At 51.0% G+C, this 2,569-nt stretch overlaps 1 protein-coding gene across 1 annotated transcript; it reads right to left on the minus strand.

Moving 5' to 3' along the window:
• Window positions 1-980: 980 nt before the first annotated feature.
• Window positions 981-2,346, minus strand: LOC136527623 (probable calcium-binding protein CML30). The gene has a single exon (XM_066520412.1). It carries the CDS (start codon window positions 2,131-2,133, stop codon window positions 1,375-1,377), a length of 759 nt encoding a protein of 252 aa, XP_066376509.1. The 5' UTR covers window positions 2,134-2,346; the 3' UTR covers window positions 981-1,374.
• Between the last annotated feature and the right edge of the window lie 223 nt (window positions 2,347-2,569).

Raw genomic sequence — 2,569 nt, forward strand, 5'->3', positions numbered from 1 at the left:
GCACGGCCCAGATCCAAGAATTGGAGTTGTTAATTTGTCAGAGATCTGAAGAAGAAGTAAAACAGTTCTCAGTGCCGTTTCAAAATGCCGTCTTCATTGACCTAGCACAGTTTAAATTGTTTGTGATCACAACGTCGCAACGGACAAGGGGAGGTTTCTGAAAATCGTTGTCTATTTGCTTGGGCTACTCTGTCTGCAATTGGAAGGATACCGTATGCAGCTTACAAGTCGCAAGCACAAGAAAGCTGCTACTTCATAATATTCAGGCTAATACCAATGCAATGATACCGTGCAACTAGGCACAATACAGAGCAAGATTTTTTTTTTGTTTGATTTTCCCGATCGTGCTAGAGCAAGAATTCGGTAACAAAAAAAAATATTTGTTGCCTTCCGTTTGCATGTTTTTCAAACCGTCCTGTTCGCTTAGCTTATAAGCCGTACTTTTTCAGTCAACGAACATTATTTTTCTCTCACAACAAATCAGCCAACAGTACTTTCAGCCATGGCTTATCAGCCAAGCGAACAGGGCATTTAATTTTGGAGGAAACCAATAGAAGACTTTAGAAACCAATAGAAGTCTTTTACTTCTCAGAGAATTGTTTATTGTGGTTTGAAAGTTACTGCTTGGAAAATCAGTTCTTGTGTGACCAGGTAAAAGTAGCAGCACATCAAATCTTTGTCCGCTGAATTTGTCAAGGGAATAACATCCAAGCAACAACTGGAGGTCTGGAACACGTATGAACACATGCCACGAAAATCCCTTCAGTCTCTGGGTCTTCAGAAACAGTGTAAAGCATACCTTGTCCACAAAGACAAGAACTTTCTTTGGGTTTTACTACTCATGAACAGGCAACTGGCAACCTTACAGCCAAGAGCAGATTTCAACTGTCAAAGTTTGGTGATAGAAAGCATGGCACGCAGACTTGTACAATTACACAATTGTTTGAACACGGAAGGGTCCCAAACACAAACACACCAAATGAACAAGTCATACTCGTTGATTCATCTAGTTGTTCATTTTTCCACAGATTAACCTGACAGCGAGCAAGAACTAATATTTACATACATGTCTGATCAATACCTGTCAGTGAAAACAGTAACAAGACTAAAACGAAGTACTATGAAATAATTAGAGTGAAAAAAGAGAGGAAGTGATCAAGATTGAAGAACAGGGGAGAAACACAGAGCAAGAAGCTACTTCAGCCTTCAACTCCCCATAAACAAATACGAGTTCCTGGCGTGTTAATCGATCGCGCTTCTGCTACCAACCAATCCTCGATGCGTCTTTCCCGATCCAAGAACAAAATAACGTTACTTGCCTTTGCAAATCCGCCGCTCCAAGTTTCGTATTTGATTTGATCTGCGAGGAGGAGCCTAGGCCTTGACGACGGCCATCATGCGCTTGAACTCCTCGAAGGACACCATGCCGTCGCCGTCGCTGTCGATGAGGCGTATCATGTCGCGGCAGTCGGCGACGGCGGGCCGGCCGTTGCCCTGGCGGCGCAGGCCGAGCGAGCCCAGCACGGTGCCGAGCTCCTCGGCGGAGATGAGCCCGTCCTTGTTGCCGTCGAACACGTCGAACGCCTCCCGCAGGTCCCTCTCCTCATCCTCCTCCTCCTCCTCCTCCCCCTCGGCCTCTTCGTCGTCGCCCTCCACCGGCACCTCCCTCGCTGCCCCGCTGAAACCGCCGGCGGAGGCGGGGTGCTGGTGCTTCCTCTTCTTGGGTATGGAGTCGTAGAGCTCGCGGAACTCGTGGATGTCGATGAGCCCGTCGCTGTTGGCGTCAACGCACGCGACCATGGCCGCTGCCTCGTCGGCGGACACGGCGATGCCGAGGCGGCGCAGCGACTCCTCCAGCTCGACCGCCGTGATGAAGCCGTCGCCGTCGTGGTCGAACGTGGAGAAGACGATGCCCAGGTCCTTCTCCGGTTCTGCCCGCGCCTGCTTCTTCCCCTGCTGCTGCTGCTGCGGCGTCTCCTCCGGCACGCAGCCGTCCCTGCCTCTTGGCTCCTTGCCGCCGGTGTCTCCGCTCTTGACGTCCTCGCACTTCTTGGCGCTGGCACTCGAGGAGGTGGTGAGGGAGAAGAGGGCGCAGAGGCCGCCGAGGAGGAAGAGCAGGAGGAGAGGCGCCATGGGTGGGTGGATGCTTTGCTTGCGCTTGGCCTTGGAGGTCTCTGTGCGCGCGCGAGTGTGTGTGAATGTGAGATCTGGAGAGGAGGGAGGCGGAGAGGCGGTTGATGGAGTTGGAGAGGTCTCCGTATATGAGGGGAGCCGAGCGGAGCAGGAGAGGAGACTACTGCGGAGGAGCGGAGGAGGCGGCAGTTGTTGCTTGCGGTCGTGCGATGACCTGGTAGATCGTGTGTGGTTAAGATCCATTTCCTTTTGAAAAAAAAAAGGTTCGCATCGCACTGGTGTCCCTTCACAGAGCAAATATTTCAGAAGGAGCCTCGCCGAAAGATTGGTATACGTGGGTGCTCTTGAATGAAGGTGGTACAGTGCATGGTGGCGTACAAGGCAGATTTTTCATTGTAGGGAAAATGTGAGGATGAGCATACTAGGCTACTGGACT

The sequence above is a fragment of the Miscanthus floridulus genome, chromosome 19 (assembly GCF_019320115.1).
Source record: "Miscanthus floridulus cultivar M001 chromosome 19, ASM1932011v1, whole genome shotgun sequence".
Classification (NCBI taxonomy): Eukaryota; Viridiplantae; Streptophyta; class Magnoliopsida; order Poales; family Poaceae; genus Miscanthus; species Miscanthus floridulus.